Source organism: Heptranchias perlo, chromosome 4 (genome assembly GCF_035084215.1).
Source record: "Heptranchias perlo isolate sHepPer1 chromosome 4, sHepPer1.hap1, whole genome shotgun sequence".
Classification (NCBI taxonomy): Eukaryota; Metazoa; Chordata; class Chondrichthyes; order Hexanchiformes; family Hexanchidae; genus Heptranchias; species Heptranchias perlo.
In genome coordinates, this window is record NC_090328.1 from 75,575,377 (window position 1) to 75,592,504 (window position 17,128).

At 41.2% G+C, this 17,128-nt stretch overlaps 1 protein-coding gene across 1 annotated transcript in view; it reads left to right on the top strand.

Annotated features, from left to right (window-relative positions):
- The window catches only part of ntrk2a (neurotrophic tyrosine kinase, receptor, type 2a), a 239,721-nt gene that overhangs the window by 67,287 nt on the left and 155,306 nt on the right, over positions 1 to 17,128 (top strand). Inside the window, exons 7-10 of the mRNA XM_067983159.1 lie at positions 262 to 397; positions 2,518 to 2,820; positions 8,917 to 8,949; positions 10,527 to 10,630. Of these exons, the coding sequence (XP_067839260.1) occupies positions 262 to 397; positions 2,518 to 2,820; positions 8,917 to 8,949; positions 10,527 to 10,630 (576 nt within the window). The remainder of the gene's footprint in view (positions 1 to 261; positions 398 to 2,517; positions 2,821 to 8,916; positions 8,950 to 10,526; positions 10,631 to 17,128) is intronic.

Here is a 17,128-nt window from a genome sequence, read left to right on the forward strand (position 1 = left end):
TCTTGCTGGGGCACAGTTCCATGGGCGTGGGGCTGGAGAGTGAACAGTCCCGGCTTTACTTTTTCCACACTGCTAATAAGACCACTTCTCTTGAAGCCAATGAAATGTCGTGCCCTAGACACCGTTGAAGGTGTGCAGCTCGCTTCTTTCATAGGATGCTGTCAGTTATGGAAACACTGCACACCAGTTGGAGTGGGACACTATCGGTATAAAAGGCTTAGAATAATCTAGTGAGTGATATTATGTTACTTCTCTTCATAGTCAGCAGAAACTTCCAGACCACCAGTAATATTAAAGCTCAGCAACATTTCTGGGGATGACAATGGACAGCAGCTTATCTGCGCAGCAGAGAATATAGTGGGAGAATCGATGGTTTTTGTCAATCTGACTGTTCTCTGTAAGTATACACAGTATTCCTATCACATCTTATCCTTGTATTTTTATTTAAAATTTTTACTCCACCCAAGAACAGCTCAGACAGAATCAAATACAGCCTGAAAAATACTAAAAGAAAATCAAAACGATTTCCATTCACTGCAACATAAAATATCCTGGTTTAGGTTTCAGGCTATAATCTAGTCTGCAGTTATTTAAAGGGTAGCTTAACAAACACTGTGACACAATGTAATTGATGTTGATGATGCAAAGAAAAAATGTCTTTATGTCACTTGAATGATGTCAGTGATAGAAGTAGTAAATGGCTTCTCAGTTGACATAGAAGAATTCATAACAGAAACAGAAAACATTGGAAAACATCAACAGACAGCATCTGTGGTGAGAACAGACAAGTTAACTTATCGAGTGCAAACCTTTCCTCAAAACTGAAAAATAAGAGGTGGACAGGAGCATTAATACAATCAGGAAAAGGGGATTAACGTCTGTCTGCCTTTTAATTTTCAGTTTTGAAGTAGCGTCTGCTCCTGAAACGAGTCTGTTCTCTCCACAGATGCTGCCAGACCTGAAGAGTGTTTCCATCATTTTCTATCCATGTTTTCAGATTTCCAGCATCTGCAGTTTTTTTTGCTTTTTGTTTCTAGAAGAATTCATAATCAGTGAAACTTGCCTCAGAAATATCTCTCCTTCCACGGCTGTGTGTACCTTATATCAACCCTTTCCAGTAAATGAGAACCAGTTTTGGCTGTGCACAGATGTGAAAGTGGCAGTGTAACTTATGAGTCAGGTCAGCAGTCTGACTCTCAAGAACATTGAAGGAAAGTGCTGTGAGCAGAGACAGTCTTGCTACCACTTAAGCTTTACACCACGTGTAGTATGATTCCAGTCAGGTGTAAAGCCGAGCTTGCAGGGTTCCTGGGCAGTCCACCGGAGCACCTAGGAACTTTTAAAACTCGGTTGTGAATGTTATTAATATAGTAGAGAAACACTGCTATTGCTAGCTGTCTGCTAACATTAAACATTAAGGCCCAAAATCTCCATGGGGTCGATGGCACATTCTCGCATAAGTCGGCCAGGCGTGCTACATGGCTGAAGGGAAATTAGACCAGGCCCAAACCCAAGCCTTGAGTTTCTATTGGGATCTGTTTGTCTGTCCTAAACAGGGCCTTGATGTTGGAGGGGGTGGGGGGTGGGGCTGGGGATTAGGGAATTCCAACAGCGGGAATTTCCGTGGCCTCAACCTCCCTAATGCCAAGTGACCTGGATGCTGGGATGAACCTGGTGTACAGGCCTGTTCGGTGGTGGAAATGGGGCCCACCTGCGATTGCAGTCCAGCCTCCTGGTCTGGACCCCAATCAAAATGCAGGTTCCATTTGTAATATCTGTCCCCTTATAAAGGGAGCTAATTGGGAATGTAAAGAAAGTTATTTGCTGGTGGTTCCAGCAGATCAACAAGCAGCTTGCCAGTGCTACTTTTCTTATCCCTTTCCTCTGGTGGACACCCAAGAGGCATAGTTCATGGCATGGGCACCTGGCACTGCTATTTAACCCTCCTCTGACCATGAATACTCTGGCAGGGCCATGTGCAGAGATCACCAGCGCCAGCTCTGCCGCACTCCTGTCAGCAGAGCAGGGCCGAGCAATTTTGGCCCTTCCCCGTTATCTGATCAGTGGCGTCTCATTGTTATGAGGCATTACACTCTGCACTCTCCATGGCAAAAGACATTGATATCATGTATTTAATTTAAAGAAAAACATTGCCAAAGCACTTCACAGATAGAGGCCGATAAAGGCTTGGGCGCCGAGTCATGAAGGGAAAGATTAGAAGGAGTGGCTGAAAGCCTAGTCAAAAAGATGGATTTTGAGAAGCTTTTTAAAGGAATAGAGAGAAATGGACAGGTGCAGTGGTTTATGGAGGAAGTTCCAAATAGCAAGATGAAGTGGCTGATGGCTTTGCCACCAATGGTGGGATGAAGGGAGGGAAATGGGCCTTTGTGAGTTTTTTTACTTAATTCTCAAGAGTTTACATTCACATATATTTTATAACTGTGTAGTAATAGAGTAACCTTCACCACATTCTGTGCACCATCGAGTTTAACTAACATCATTTTTTTTTCTCTCTAGTTCCTCCCAAGATAATATTGTTGGGTGAGGCAATCCCAGATCACCGCTGGTGTATTCCTTTCAGTGTGACAGGCAACCCTCCACCCAGAATTCAATGGTACCACAACAATTATCCTCTGAATGAGACCGATTTTATACTGACTCAAATTCATGAGGAGAATATAAGTGAGCAGCATGGTTGCCTGCAGCTGGACAATCCGACCCATCTGAACAATGGGAACTATACTCTATACGTTAACAATGATTTGGGACAGGATAAGGGCACAGTATATGCTCACTTCATGCACCATCCTCCTGGTTCAGGTGGATATTTTATTATTGTTTGTTATTATTATTATATTTTGTTATTTTTCTATACATATATTTTAAAAATCCAATTTCAAAGTGGCTTGTTAATTAGATACATTGAGCAGTCCCGATACCAAACCTGTGTAAATGGAAATTAAGGACCATATAACAGAAGAACTCAATCAGTTGTAGAGATCTATGGCTGGTAGAAGAGGCTCAGATCAGAATAGCAAGATCTATCCCTTAAACGATTATGGTACCTTTGGATGATAGCTAAGCCAAAGGTTTGTTTGAGAAACTTTGTACATCACACAAAAATAAAGGTTTCACTCAGTCTCAGAACTTGTGGAGGCAGAAATGAAAAATAAATGTAAAATAATGTAAAAATAGAAAGCTAACTTGGTTAAAGTAGTGTACTTCATTTTTAAAAAAATTAAGGGGGTGAAATTCAACATGGTTGGGGAGGGGGAGGAGATGCACAATGGACGGTATCGCATCTGCCGCCCGTTATACGCCCCACCTAATATTCAGTTTTATTGGCTTCAATGGAACTGAATGTCAGGTGGATGTATAGTGAGCAGGTGCGACACCGCCTGTTTTACATCCCTGCTCAAGTCGAATTTGATCCCCTCCCATGTTTCTGTAGCATTTGGTTTCAAAGACAGAGGATTTGATTGTTTTTTTGTTGTATGATGACACTAAACTTCTTTCTGACCAATGTATCAGGACACAAATCATATCTAGATAAACATGATTCAGCTTTTGGTAAGTGCAGTACTTTGAACAAATACTTCACAAACTAGAATTATTTGTGGGTCAGAGCATCATTGAACAAATTTTACAATGGTTGATAGCACAATTCTCTTCTCTTGTGAAGTATTTAATGAAACAGATATGCTAAAACTTTATTTGTGCAAAGGCTTAATTTCAGGCACTTGCCATTTTTTTGACACCATTTAAGGCATGGCTGAGGTACTAAATGAATACTTTGCATCGGTCTTCACTAGAGAAGAGGATGCTACCAATGTTGCAATAAAGGAGGAGGTAGTAGCGATATTGGATAGGATAAAAATAGATAAAGAGGAGGTACTTAAAAGATTGGCAGTACTCAAAAGTAGAAAGGTCACTTGGTCCGATGGGATGCATCCGAGGTTACTGAGGGATGTAAGGGTGGAAATTGCACAGGCTCTGGCCACAATCCTCCAATCCTCCTTATATATGGGGGTGGTGCCAGAGGACTGGAGGATTGCAAATGTTACACCCCTGTTCAAAAAAGGGGAGAGAGATAAACCTGGCAACTACAGGCCAGTCAGCCTAACATCAGTGGTGCGGAAACTTTTAGAGACAATAATCCAGGACAAAATTAATTGTCACTTGAAAAAGTATGGGCTAATAAATGAAAGTCAACACAGATTTGCTGAAAGTAAATCACGTTTGACTAATTTGATTGAGTTCTTTGATGAAGTTACAGAGAGGGTTGATGAGGGTAGTGGGGTTGATGTGGTTTATATGGACTTTCAAAAGGCATTTGATAAAGTACCACATAATAGACTTGTTAGCAAAATTAAAATCCATGGGATTAAAGAGAAAGTGGCAGCATGGATACAAAGTTGGCTAGGGGACAGAAAGCAGAGAGTAGTGGTAAACGGTTGTTTTTCAGACTAGAGGGAATTTTACAGTGGTCCCTAGGAATCGGGATGAGGACCACTGCTCTTTTTGATATATATTAATTTCAAAGTTTGCAGATGATGCTAAATTCGGAAATGTAGTCAACAATGAGGAGGATAGTAACAGACTTCAAGAGGATATAGACAGAATGGTGAAATGGGCAGACACATAGCAGATAAAATTTAACGCAGAGAAGTATGAAGTGATAGATTTTGGTAGGAAGAATGAGGAGATGCAATATAAACTAAATGGTTCAATTTTAAAGGGGGTGCAGGAACAGAGACTGGGGGTATATGTACACAAATTTTTGAAGGTGGCAGGACAAGTTGAGAAGGCTGTTAAAAAAGTATATAGGCTCTATGGATTTATAAATAGAGGCATTGAGTACAAAAGCAAGGAAGTTATGCTAAACCTTTATAAAACACTGGTTAGGCCTCAGCTGGAGTATTGTGTTCAATTCTGGGCACCACACTTTAGGAAGGATGTCAAGGCCTTAGAGAGGGTATAGAAGGGATTTACTAGAATGGTACCAGGGATGAGGGACTTCAGTTATGTAGAGAGACTGGAGAAGCTGGGGTTGTTCTCCTTAGAACAGAGAAGATTAAGAGGAGATTTGATAGAGGTGTTCAAAATCATGAAGGGTTTTGATAGAGTAAATAAGGAGAAACCGTTTCCTTTGGCGGAAGGGTCGGTAACCAAAGGATACAGATTTAAGGTGATTGGGATTGGGAAACGAACCAGAGGCGACATGAGGAAACATTTTTTATGCAACGAGTTGTTGTGATCTGGAATGCACTGCCTGAAAGGGTGGTGGAAGCAAATTCAACAGCAACTTTCAAAAGGGAATTGGATAAATACATGAAGGAAAAATAATGCATGGCTATAGGAAAAGGGCAGGGGAGTGGGACTAATTGGATAGCTCTACCAAAGAGCCGGCACAGGCACGATGGGCCAAATGGCCTCCTTCTGTGCTGTATCATTCTCCGATTCTATGATTTAGAATTCTTAAGAATGTTAGGCTGTTGCCTACGCTGAAGTAAGCATGAGACACGTTCCTGGTACATGGGTGCAGCTTCTCTCGACTATATTCTTTAACCACTGGACAAGGAATATAGCACTAACTCAGAACAATGTTATGATATTGCAACGTTCCATCCCTTACTGCTGGGAAGGAAACAATATGGAGGTACATGTGATTCGTAAACAGATAAACATGGCTACCTGTACAGTGATTAAAATGCATGTTCATATGGTCATTTTTATCCAATTTTTTTTTCAAGCCTTTTTTCCAAAACTTTTTGTGTTCTTTTGAGAAATTAATTGGCTTTTTCCTCTTGTCCTTCATTTTATTTCACTTTATCCTTTCAGCTACATTTAATATTATTAAAGATACCTTTAATAGTATTACAGCTGTTTCATTTTTCATTTCCAGCAATCCTGGTCAATCACCAGTTAGCAGTAAATTACTTTAACCTTGCATACAATCCTGTTATTCCCTTCTTAATTTTACATTTTCATCTTGTGTGTTTTCATTCTGATGGCCTATCAGTTACGTCAGCATTTTCACTTCTCAGTTTCAGGGTCCCCTGGTAGTGTTATTTTCAGTGTTACATCACTGTGATGATACTCATGAAGTTATGTCTTGTCGAAATGACAGATAGAATGTATCGTATTACACTGAGATTGATGAACCAGCTCCGTGTAGTACACACTTTTTTTCTAATCTCATCTGCGAGTCATCATTGTTGTTCCTAATGATTTAAAAGTAATGGATAAATATTTTAAACATATAATGTTGCTTTCACAGTCAATAGGAAGATATCATGACGCTCTGCAGCACATGACTTAGTTTAGGTCACACACACACACAGGCACACAGGCAGTTATAGGTGATTAGTCTGTCTCATGTTTGGAGTCTGGGCTCTTGAGCTGTTTGAACATTACCAGGAAGTTAGTTACCAATGAACTTCCCATTTTGAAGCAAATACGGATATCCGGTTGATTTGTAATTATTCACAGAGTCCCAGTTTTCAGGATTTGGATATATTTGTCCCATTTGTGTGAGGTTGCCGATTTTTGCCCATCTGCCCATGATGACTATTGTGTTAAAGTATTACTAACTATGGATGGATATGATATAGTAGCTATAACAGAGACGTGCCTTAGGTTTAGACAGGACTGAGAATTTAATATTCCTGGTTATAATATTTTCAGAAGAGTAGGGAAGGAAAAAAAAGGAATGACAGTGACCAAAAAGGATTCTATCACAGCGCTAGAACATAAGGATGTCCTGAGAGTTGTGTTAAGACACAATCCATGTGGATAGCATTAAGAACCAGAATAGGAAATGGTACTATTCTCAGTGTCCATTACTAGACACCAAACAGTGGAGATGATCTACAGACAGTTCACAGAGCTATGTAAGAATAACAGGGCAATAATATTGGGTGATTTTTACTACTCCAAGATGGACTGAAATAAAGGTAATGCATGTGGTCAAAGTGGGGAATACTTCTTGAATTTATCCAGACTGCTTCCTTGATCAGTATGTTTCTAGTCCAACAAGAAACATACAGTAAGTTACTTTTGGAAAGTGGGGCAAATAACTGATATGAGAGTAGGAGAACAATTAGGCAAAAACAACCACAACATAATTAAGTTCAATGTAAGAATAGAAAAGGACAATAAAGAGTCAAAGATAAAGGTATTGGACTAGTGAAAGGTAAAGTCCAGGGAGCTAAGAAGGGATCTGGCCCAAATTAACTGGGAAGAAAAGATGGAGAACAAGTAGATTGATCAGCAGTGGGAAATCTTCGAATCTAGGTTTATACTGTACAGTAATTATATTTCTTTAAAGCAAAAAGGGGGTGCATCAAAGAATAGAGTTCAATAGATAAATAGAGATTAAAACTAAAATGAATCTTAAAAGGGAGGGATATTATAAAATTAGGGTGAATAACACTAAAAATAATCCTGAAGACTATAGAAAGTGAAAAGGGAGATTAGAAGGGCTAAACGATAATATGAAAAAGGCTAGCCGATAATATAAAAAATAATAGTAAAGGTTTTTATAGGCATATAAGTGAAAGAATAGTTAAAGAGAGAGTAGAATCACTCAGGAATGAAAGATAAAGTCTAATTGTTGAGGATGAAAGTATGGGGGAGATTTTAAATATTTTGCATTGTTTTTTACGAATGATGGTGGAAGTAGAATGTAGGTGTCTTAGAGGAGGCTATGGTACAGTTGTTAGAGCTAAGTGTAGAAAAAGAATTGGTTCTAAAAGAAATTAGCAGAACTCAAGGTGGATATGTCCCCTGGCCCTGATGATGTACACCCTAGACTGTTGAAAGAAGTCAGAGAGGAGATAGCAGGGGCTCTGGCCACAATTTTTTAATCCTCATTAAATATTTAAATTTTGCCATGGGGTTAGAAATTAGCCAATATCTTTTTGAGGAAGAAGAATAAATTGGGTAACTATAGGCCAGTTAGTCTAATGTCAGTTGTAAGCAAACTATTAGAATCCATAATTCAAGCTAAGGCAAGTCATGTTTGACAATTTAAGACTTTTTAAAGGGGTGACCAATTGGATTGATAAATGGAATGCAGTAGATGTAGGATATATGGATTTTCAGAAAGCATTTGATAATATATCCCACAAGAGGCTTGTTAGAAAAGTTCAGATGTATGTTGACGAGAGGTCATCAATTAAACTTTGGCACTAAGAGAGGTTAGGAAAAAATTCTTTACGCAGCGGGTGTTGGATCATTGAAAACTTTGCCACAGAATGACCTCAATGGGGACCCATATGGCACCCGAAAGCTGCAATGCACAGTGTTCTGTGCTTGTAAGGAAGCAGCTGCCCACATTTTCTTCCCCAGGGCCATTTACATGGCCTGGATGGACTTCAGGCACAGGCCCAACCCCTGCCTGGGCCTTGGCCCTAAAAGAAAAGAAGGGAATAGGAGCACAGCTGATGGAGATCAATAGCTGGAGAGCCACAAGTGCCTCAAATCATCATTAGTGGGGGTTTCCAAAATAATGTTCTACCTGTCTTCAGCCTGGCTTTGGACCCCCACCAGCAGTCTGGTCGATGGAGATCCCCAGGCTGGCCATAGTGCCAGGTTTTCAGGAGCATCCTTGCATTGGGCTGCTCAAAGTGCAGATCCTAAGGAGAATGAGGTTAGACCTCTCCTGCCGGATTACAATACCAATGCCTACTACAGATGCAGACCCAATTATGCCTCATGGGGAAGTGCCATAAATCCCAGGGTAGTGAAATGGGGGCAGAGACTTGATTTAACAGCAATTCCTCAGATACAGGGCAGAGGAAAATGTTCCCTTATTTCTCCGATGGATTACATTTCTAAAATTTGAAAAAAAATATCAAAAATCTGTGACTCTAGACCATAAGTACCTGATTATGTATTTCTTTTAAAATTTAGGCAATGAACCAATCACAGACCCTGGTTTTTATGGTAAGTGGCGCAACGAGAGATGTCTTCCGCTTTATTGTAAGAAATAAACTGGAGAAGAACATCTGTGTAATGGTTCAACTTAACAAATTTTTGAGAAGCCTCAATGTAGTTCCCAATGGGCATGGGCTTACAGCACAAAACTGACTCTAATTCCACACTATTAGGCTCATAAAATTAGTAATTTGATTTAGAGTGGTCACAGGATGACTGGTGTAGGAAATGGCATTTTTCTGCTCTTCTGAGGCTGGAACAGAATAATCTTATTCTATATCTAGCCATGTTACACCTGACCTGTGAGTGTGTGATGCAATAGAAACAATTCTAATCCTTAGCATTAACAATCCTTCTCTTGATGAGCACAAAAACTAAAAGAACATTTTCTAAGATTTTCTAAGGTATTCTGTTATATGGTAAATTGGGTCAGTCAGGGTAAGATATTCTGTACAATTATCATCAAGTTGTCAAGAATCGCTGATAATTTCTTGGCCCATCTGAAAGCCGAGCAAGGTGAAATTCTAATTCAGCTAGTGAGCCATCTTCATCACGGAAAACATTGCAGAAACGCAGAAACATCATCTGCTCTTAATTTTTTTTGCTACACCTCACACTTGTCTATACTAACACTGTCACTCAGAAAACACTGCTAGAAATGTTGATAATTACAGGCATTAAAGCAAATGACAAGATTTGGAAGTAATAAATAACAGTTTTGAGCTGTTTTGATCCAGGTTATTTTCAGGGGCCCATGTCCTTCAGAATAGGTGATTGAAATGGATGAGCGAACTAACCCTTATAAACTGTATAAAAAAATTGAAAATTATAATTGCATTCTACTGAGGTGGTTATGTAGCACAAAAATGTATCATGTCTGATCTAGCAGTGAAATGATGGACTATTTTGCTGTCAGACTTTGTGCAAGATCCCAGTTCTATTTGGTTGTATGTTGTTGACAACTTAGAATACAATCACAGGAATGCAATTAATTTTGAATCTAACTTAATGCATTTAAGGGGAAGCTAGGTAAGTACATGAGGAAGAAAGGAATAGAAGGATATACTGATAGGGTTAGATGAAGTAGGGCCGGAGGAGGCTTGTGTGGAGCATGAACACTGTTGGGCTGAAAGGCCTGTTTCTGTACTGTAAATTCAATATAATTCTATGTATATTAAAACATAGAATTTATTTTGGAAATAATGAGCTTTCATTAAGTACTTTTACAGCAAAAATCATTTAAATAAAACTAGTGGATACCTGTATTGTCGTTCATGCCCAAGTTGCGGGTAGAGGTCTGGTGGGGGCAGTGTGTGGTAGAGGTCAGGTTTGTATGTGCAGTGGGAAGGCTGCTCAAAAGTAAGGGGAATGCTCAGTTGGTCTGAACTGGGAGTCAAGAATATCGAAGGACTTTATGGAGGTATTGCTAATGCACCGTCAGACCAGATTGTTGGATATTGATTCATATTCCAGAGAGAGGTTGCTGCAGCTTTATAATGCTCATATAAGCATACTGAGGTGATAGCTCACTCTGTTAGTTGATCAGAACTGGTAAACTTGAAATACTTTATATCTCTCACTTGCAGATGCATCGGACCAGTTTATGGATATCTTTGGTGTGACCTCAGACAATTCGACTGCAATTGGCCCACCTAATGTCACAGAAAAGACAATGGAAGATGGTATTGCTGTAAGTACTATAGGAAGAGATTAGTACCCGACAGAACAGGCTAGGTGAAAGAAAAGAAAGTCTTACTGGGATACATTTTTGTTGAGAGTCATAAAATATCTTTTTAAGTGTCTGGCACTGCTTATCCACCATCATACCTTCTAATCTGTTTTCCCAGTCCACTTTCGCCAACTCTGTCCTCATGCCATTGTAATTGCCCTTATTTAGGTTTAATACAGTAGTTTCAGATCCAAGATCCTCACTCTTAAACTGGATGTGAAATTCTATCATATCATGATCACTGTTTCCAAAGGGATCCTTTACTTTGAGGTCATTAATTAATCCTGTCTCATTACCCATTACCAGATCTAAAATGGCCTGTTCCCTGGTTGGTTCCACAACGTATTGTTCTAAGAAACAGTCCCGAATACACTCTATGAATTCATCCTCAGGGCTACTTTTGCCAATTTGATTTGTCCAATCTATATGAAAGTTAAAATTGTCCATGGTTATTGCATTACCTTTTTTACAAGCCCCCATTATTTCTTGATTTATATGTTGCCACAGTGTAGTTACTCTTAGGGAGCCTATAGACTACTCCCACCAGTGATTTCTTACCTTTGCTATTTCTTACCTCCACCCAAATTGATTCTACATCTTAATCTTCTGAGCCAAGATTATTTCTCACTATTGTACTAATTTCATCCTTTATTGACAGAGCTACACCACCACCTTTTCCTTTCTTTCTATCCTTCCGAAATGTCAGATACCCCAAATATTCAGTTCCCAACCTTGGTCACCTTGCAACCACGTCTCTGTAATGACAATGAGATCATACCCATTTGTTTCAATTTGTGCCATCAATTCATCTATCTTATTACGAATACTGCGCACATTCAGATAAAGAACCTTTAATTTTGTCTTTTTACTACTTTCCTACTCTGACTCCATTTGCTGGTGCACTCTTACGTTTGTTCGCTCTGTCCCTTCCTGTCGCACTCTGGTTATCATTACCCCTATCTCTTCCCTGTACTACTTCCTTGTCCTTTCTCACCTGCTCTTCTTTGAAATAATGCCATGGGATCTCTTACGTCCACCTGAGAAGACAAACAGGACCTCGGTTTAATGACTCATCCAAAAGATGGCACCTCTGTCAGCGTAGCACTTCCTCAATACTGCACTGGTGTATCAGCCTGGATTTTGTGCTCAAGTCTTTTCAGCGGGACTTGAACCCACACCCTTCTGAATCAGAGACGGGAGTGCTATCACTGAGCCAAGGCTAGGTGGATGTCATTTAGGTGTTTTAGAACCACTGAATAATAGTTGCAATCATATTAGACGCTGCGATGGAGGGAGATAGATTTCTATGGAAGAATGAGCTAAATGGCCTCGCTCATCTACATTTATCTTTGTGACCATTGTGATAACAAAGAAATCCTATGATAAAGTGACAAGGTGGACATGTGCCATAGTCATTTGCCATTGGTGAGGTTGCAGCATCATTGTGACATTGTCACTATCACACCCTAGCCACCATCCCTGAAATGCAGCAGATCATTATCCTGAGGATTTAAAAGATATTCAATAAAGTTATTTTAATTAGACTTCAAAGAGAGTTCCGAGTTTTAACATGCACATAAACCTAAAATTGAAAATGCATATGTTATTTAATTTCAATTTCCTCTGTGTCTGGAGGGCATCTTGTTAATATGTCCACCGGGTGCATTCTGTAATATGTAATTGAAATGGTTTTATTGAGTGTTTTTACATCTTTGCAACTTCATGGCAGTGACAGCTACAGCATGTTGACTCTCCAGAGCTGGATGAATGTGTGGTTTGGAATAGGATTTAAGGTTAGAGAGATAAATGTAGACTGAGATAATCAGATACTTCATGGAATACGATGGATGAATCACTGAACAACGATTAATAGATAAACTAGTCTTCCTGACTTAATTCTTTTCATAGCAATAAAAGGGCCGTTTATATTGGTCTTTTAAGTTGGACTGCAGGAGTTTGGATCCATGAGCTGGCTCCCAGTATTTATACTGTTATGTCCAAGAATAACTGACCCCTATTTTAACTCTGGGTGGCCTTGGGCAGGTCGGTGGCAAGATGAGTTGGAAACACCTGCTGCTGCAGAAATCAGGTCTGGGCTATTTTAACTCTTGGGCCTCATTAACGTGCTACCAGTTCACTTCATGCCCACCTCTGGAAAATCCGGTACTCAGGCAAGTGTGGGGAAGTGGGTCCTGGGAGGGTTTCACGGAAGAGAAGGGGGTTGTCTGGGGCAGGGGAGGCCTAAACTTTCCTTATGGGACCTGGAGGAGCACCCCTGCTCTTTCTGACCCCACAAAGGAAAATAAAAAACTTACCTGTTTGGACCTCTTCATCTCCCTGGCAGGTCCCAACTCTCTTCGGTCTAGCAGGAAAGCCACAGTGGCTTCCCCACTAAGACCTGAGTTAAAATTGCACTGGGAGCCCGATTACATCATCGGACCCTAATCTGCATATTTAAAGAAGGAGCCCTCTGGCTTTAGCTGGGCAGCTTAGCCACCAGTTCAGAAGCCTGCATAAAAATTATGATCGGTGGGATCTGGGAGGCTTGAGGACAGGTAAGTAACCTGGGTGGTGTTAACTGTCCATTCGCCCGGTTTCCACCAGGCAGCTAGAGTTAAAATCGCCCCCTGGGTCTGCATGTTAGCTGCCGATCGACAGAAACATCCAGTTCCACTTATCGGATTTAAAAGATATAAAAGTGGCTAAAGATCCTGATGTTCAAAAGTTATGAATTTGTTTGACTCAGTAACTGAATAGAATAATAAACCTCAGATAATGAAATTAGTACCAACTTATAGTGAACATCTGAGCACTAATCATTAGCCTATAAAAAGCAATGACAATGTACTTCATTATATATAAAGTAAATCAATGCTGACAGTCATAACATCAACAATTTACATTTATATAGTGCCTTGAGTGTAGTAAAACGTCCCAAGGTGCCTCCCAGGACCGGTTATCAAATAAAACTTGATACCGAGCCACATAAGGAGATATTAGGACAGGTGACCAAAAGGTCTGTCAAAGAGGTAGGCTTTAAGGAGCGTCTTAAAGGAGGAGAGAGAGGTGGAGAGGTTTAGGGAGGGAATTCCAGAGCTTAGGGCCTAGGCAGGTGCAGGCACTGCCACCAGTGGTGGAGTGTTGAAAATCAGGGATACGCAAGAGGCAAGAATTGGAGGAGCGCAGAGATCTTGGAGAGTTATAGGGCTGGAGGAGGTTGCAGAGATTGGGTGGGTGAGGCCATGGAGGGATTTGAAAACAAGGATGAGAATTTTAAAATCGAGGCATTGCTGGATTGGGAATCAATATAGGTCAGCGAGCACAGGGATAATGGATGAATAGGATTTGGTGCGAGTTAGAATACAGGTAGCAGAGTTTTGGATGAGCTCATGTTTACAGAGGGTGAAAGGTGAGAGGCCGGCCAGAAGAGCATTGGGGAATAGTCGAGTTTAGAGGTAACATAGGCATGAATGAAGGTTTCAGCAGCAGATGAGCTGAGGCAGGGGCTGAGACAGGCCATGTTATGGAGGTGGAAGCAGGCAGTCTTGGTAATGGAGCGGATATGAGGTCGGAAGCTCATCTCGGGGTCAAATAGGATGCCAAGGTTGCGAACAGTCTGGTTCAGCCTCAGACAATAGCCAGGGAGAGGGATGGATTGGGTGGCTAGGGAATTATGTTTGTGACAGGGACCGAAAGCAATGGCTTCGGTCTTCCCAATATTTAATTGGAAGAAATTACTGGTCATCCAATAGTGGATGTTGGACAAGCTGCATGACAAACCAGAGGCTGTGGTGGGGTCAATATCCTTGTTACACTAATTTGGGAAGTGAAAATGAGGCCCATTGCATAATATCGTCTTATGTGAACCATCCATGTTGAACTGTCAGCACATTCTCGGTGCTCCAATTCCTGCAGACCTCAGAGCAGCACTGTGTATTCAGAGCTCCATGTGTGAGTAACTTTATGTGGCAGCCCATGCATGCTCCAGGTTTCAAAGAACGGCAAACAGTCTAGTGTGTATGTCCCACGTAATTCTGCTACGTCATATGCATTACTCACGAGTCTCAGGTCCAATGTCCATCATGATGTTGTGACATCCTCGGGATGATTTCTATCTTTGGCAGTAGGTGGATTGATTGCAATACTTGCCCGATATCGCCAGCAAGAGACCTGAGCCATTTTGATGATCAGGGCTCACTTGCATTCAACTGGCAAGCCGCCAGTGCGTGCTGAGTGTTGATTGGCAGCTCACCATTTTAGGGAGCCAGAAAATCCATAGGTTCATCCATCAAGCATGGGCCTGCAGTAAGGAATTAAAGGAGAGGGCTGTTCTGATGGGGTAGGGGGGCGATGGACAGCATTATTGAAGGGGAGAGGATTAGCAGTAAGGTGAAGGGGGAGCAGTTATGCTCATCCTGCTGCCCAAAAAGTGCCAAATAAATTATATTTTATTGTTCCCAAAGCTCCTTCCAGTGATCCCTTTCAGGGACACTGTTTCCGGCCATTTCCTGCTCTATGCAGTGGGCAGATCAAGCCCTCAGCAGATGCTGCGCTTAACTGTACCAAAACAACATCATGGGACCACATTGAATAATGAAACTCCCGCCCGTTTCTGGTGGGAGCACTGGCTGCCTAAATTGAGGCCCACTCAAAAATGACAGCAGGCAGGGCTCAGGCGGGAAGTCAGTGGTAAGTTTATTTTTGTCATTTTGGTCTGGCTACTGCCCTGTTCTCACTGTAAAATGGGCTGGTACAGAGACCAGAATCAGGGCCAATGACATGTTCTTGGTTTTGGGGGCATTGTATTGGCTCCAGCTGTCAGACCGTATCACGTCACTGTTGGATCAGCAACTTAGCTGGGTCTCGGTGGAGAGCAAAGTGAGATTCAATAGATCTAAACTATGTACGTCACTATGCAAGTCATAATATAAGAAGGACAGTAATTTCTGTGCATACACTAAATCAGAATTTTAAAATGTTCTTTCCAAGTCAGTACTTCAATTGCAATAATTTGGAGTTAGAAAAAAATATGTTGATCATAGGTTTGTAGCTTTGAGACTGTTTCTGTTAATTGAGCTGATGGTTAATAATGGTTAATGAACTCCTGATACAGTGAGTTTCGAGATACAGTTGTGGTAAACAAGAATTAATTGTATATAGATGGCTCAGGGTAAGCTCAAGATATTTGCACTTTTGGAATTTGGTTTTGGAGCAACATTTCAGAGTCCCACTTGTCTATATTGAAGGACATTTGCTCATTTCCCCAATCTATCCAAATTAGGGTTGCCAACTCTGATTGGAGGCATTACTGGAGGTTTGATCATGTGACGTTCTGATCACATGACATCAGAAAATGTTACTGCATTTACCTTAAGAAGATTGGGTCCTCAGTAGTAGAGCTTTTTTGCCTGTGTTTTCGCGTCAGTAATGGTTGTGCGAGAAGTCCTGAAACCAGGAGGTGACCCTTGAGCAGGCGAAGAAGGGAAACCAAGGGCAGGGAAGAGGGGAAGCTGAAGATGGGGGGAGGGATTTGCAAGGGGGGGAGCCAAAGGTGGGAGGAACTTTGATTCCATCAGTAACTCACTGAAATTGCACCGATAACTAATAGTAATACTGGTAACACTCAGATTCCCCTCATAACCAACAGTAATACAATAACTCACTGATAATCTATATGTGGCAATAGATGTAACACCCTGATATCCTACCTGTAACTAGTAGTATTTCAGTCGTAGTAGAGATTCATGCCCCATCCCGGGAGACTCCAGGGCAATCCAGGAGGTTTGGGAACCCTAATTCAAATCCATTTATGATCTATAACCCTCTACTAGGCACTGACTGTGTCACAAAATGTAGTTACTGTGCTGCTTATGCCCTCCTCCAGATCATTAATGAATATAATAAACAGAAGGAGACCAAGCATTGATCCCTGGTGCAATCCCCTTATGTGCAGATCCCATTACGCAGAGACCGCATTAAAAACCTCCCTTTATTTATGGTCCATTGCCAATTCTTTTATCTATCTTTCCATTGCAACCACTATACCGTGGGGGGCGATTTTAACCCTACCCACTCGACTGAAACCGGACAGGTAGGCAGTTAAAATGCCCTGAGTTACTTACCTGCCCTGGAGCCACCAGGATCCCGCCATTCGCCTGAACAGGTGGCAAGGACACATGGTCAAAGCCAGAGGGGTCCTTCTCTACACATGCATGTCGGGTGCGATGACGTTATTGAGACCTGACTTCAATTTTAACTCAGACCTGAGTGGGAAACCACTGTGGCTATCCCACCAGGCCAACCTGGGAAAGAAAAGAATCAGACCCAAAGCAAGCTGAAAAAGGTGTTTTTCTTTCCTTTGTGGGCCCAGGAGCAGGAATACTCATCCAGGTCCCACAAGGAAAGCTTAGGCTTCCTCTGCCCCGGATGATTCCCCCCATTCCTGAACACAAAATTCCA